Source organism: Gekko japonicus, unplaced genomic scaffold (assembly GCF_001447785.1).
Source record: "Gekko japonicus isolate JY-2015 unplaced genomic scaffold, Gekko_japonicus_V1.1 scaffold2681, whole genome shotgun sequence".
Classification (NCBI taxonomy): Eukaryota; Metazoa; Chordata; class Lepidosauria; order Squamata; family Gekkonidae; genus Gekko; species Gekko japonicus.
The window spans coordinates 130,264-132,481 of NW_015170971.1; the positions used below are offsets into that span (position 1 = coordinate 130,264).

At 47.7% G+C, this 2,218-nt stretch overlaps 1 protein-coding gene across 1 annotated transcript in view; it reads right to left on the bottom strand.

Moving 5' to 3' along the window:
- Nucleotides 1-2,218, bottom strand: part of PTCD1 (pentatricopeptide repeat domain 1) — a 17,684-nt gene that overhangs the window by 6,000 nt on the left and 9,466 nt on the right. The window contains exon 5 of the mRNA XM_015418947.1: nt 195-938. Within this exon, the coding sequence (XP_015274433.1) occupies nt 195-938 (744 nt within the window). The remainder of the gene's footprint in view (nt 1-194; nt 939-2,218) is intronic.

Consider the following 2,218-nt stretch of genomic DNA (forward strand, 5'->3'; position numbering starts at 1 on the left):
GGGGAAACGTGCAGATCTGTCCTCGCAGCGGAGGGAGAGCTGGTACCTGAATAAAACTTGGTCTTAAAGGTGCCACTGGACTCTTTTGGATTGCTAGCTATGGGGGGGACGGGGACGCGCAGATCTGCACAGAAAGATAGAAGGAAAGAGAGAGAGAGAGAGAGAAGGAACGGAAGGAAAGTGGAAAACATTACCTTTGCTCCCTCCAGATCCGCTAGTTTGCTCTTCTTCCTCACCAGGGTATTAAAGAAGGTCAGGTCGGGTTTCACTTTGTGCTCCTCCATCACGGCCAATAAGGACGATTCGGCCGGTCTGCCGGGCTCCACCAGCTCGGCGAGCAACGTAAAAGTTTTGATGTTGGCCGCCGCGTTGTCCTCCTTCATCTTCTTCAGGAAGCCCTCCAGGTTCCCCATCAGGGCCAGCCTGTCGGAGGGGGTGGCCACCGTCCCGAAGGAAATCAGGTTGCCACTCGCGGTCGACAGGTCCAGCAGGTTGGGAGAAGAGCAAGCGCTCGTGGAGAGCACTACGTTTGCCGTTGCAAAACCTGGAACTAGCCGGTTTTGATCAGAGACCGGCAAGTTCTCGGATCCGCTGGATTCCGGTGCGGTGCAGGCACTGCTAGCCTCCTCCTCTGCGAGCGTCTCGCCAGCCCCAGTTCCTTGGCTGGCAAAAGGCTCCGCGGGTGTTACGGGATTCTCCGGAAACATGCGTCTTTCCAGGACTTCGACATCCAACTGCGGCCCCCCAAGACCCTTCGTCTTCCGCCGTTGTCTGCCGGCCTTCTGCCTCGGCAGGGCTGGGCGCTCCTCAGGCGCTCTCAGCAAGAGCTCCGAAGCCACCAGTGGGTCACCCAGGCTGCAGTCTCTGGCGGCGGCCAGCATCAAGTTGTAGGTGTAGCTGTCGGGTCTGACGTTCAGCTTCGTCATCTGCTGCCACAGCTGTCGGGAGGGGGGAGGAAAGTTCAGACAGAGCTAAGGTTACGGGAAACACAGCTAACTCCGGGATGTCAGAGGAGGTCCTAGCTGTCGCCCAGGAGGGGACTACGGGCAAACGGCGACTCGTTCCCGCCGAGCCCCGGTTTATTTAATTAATCTATTTAAAATTAGTTTAACATTAATTTATTTAAAAAAAAACTTTTTTTTTTTTTTTGGAAATTTATTTTCATTTTCTACTGTAAACAAAAGTTAACACCATATCATTTTAGCATTCAATTACAACTTATAAAATCCATTACGTCTTCCACATTTAACAACTTTTTAAAATCATACTAGCAAAAGTTCAGTTTTAATTTATCTTTTTCATCTTCAGCCAGTCATAAAATACTACCCATCTATCCCAAAAAAGTTCCTCTGGTTTATTTTGGAGTGTTATATTTAACTTATCCATTTCCGCTATTTCCAGCACCATATTTTTAAGTTCTATTATAGATGGTATTATTTTGGATTTCCAGCGTCTTGCTATCAGAATTCTGGCTGCCGTAAAAATATAAACAATTATCTGTGTATGTGATTTAATGTCTTCCGGTATCATATTGAGTAGCCAAATTTCTGGCTCTAGGGGGATATGTATTTTTGTGACATCTAGAAGGATTTTTGCAATTTTTTTCCAAAATTTCTGGATTTTGTCACATTTCCACCATATGTGGAGGTATGATCCTACGTTTTTCTCACATCTCCAACAAATGTTGGACGCTTTTGGGAGACATTTTGCGACTTTAGCGGGGGTCCAATGCCACCTTTCAACCACCATCCGTCCTTACGCAGTTCAAGGCAGCTTACAATACAAATTAATTAATTATCGTATGTCATTTTGTGTGGAATAGCCAGGAGATCCCGGAAGGGATTATTTGGCTGCCGAAGCTGCAGCTCTTTTTTGGCACCACTAGGTGGCGAGCTGTGCTTATATTTAGGCTGAGAGGGTTGCGACTTGCCCAAGGTCACCCATCTAAACTGCAAGTGGGGAAGTGGGGACCTGAACCCGGTTCTCCAGATTAGAGCCCGCCGCTCTTAACCACTATGCCGAACTGGCTCTCTGCACAATATAAATAAAACCCATAAAACAGAGTATGGGAAAATACGTAAAACCACAATATCAAAACCACAGTTTAGGACTGCTTTAATCCAATGCATCCCTAACTAAAAAATGTCTTCTCAGCTGCTTCCTAAAGATTGAAAGGGGGGGGCAGTCGCACCTCCCTGGGGAGGTTGTTACATAATCG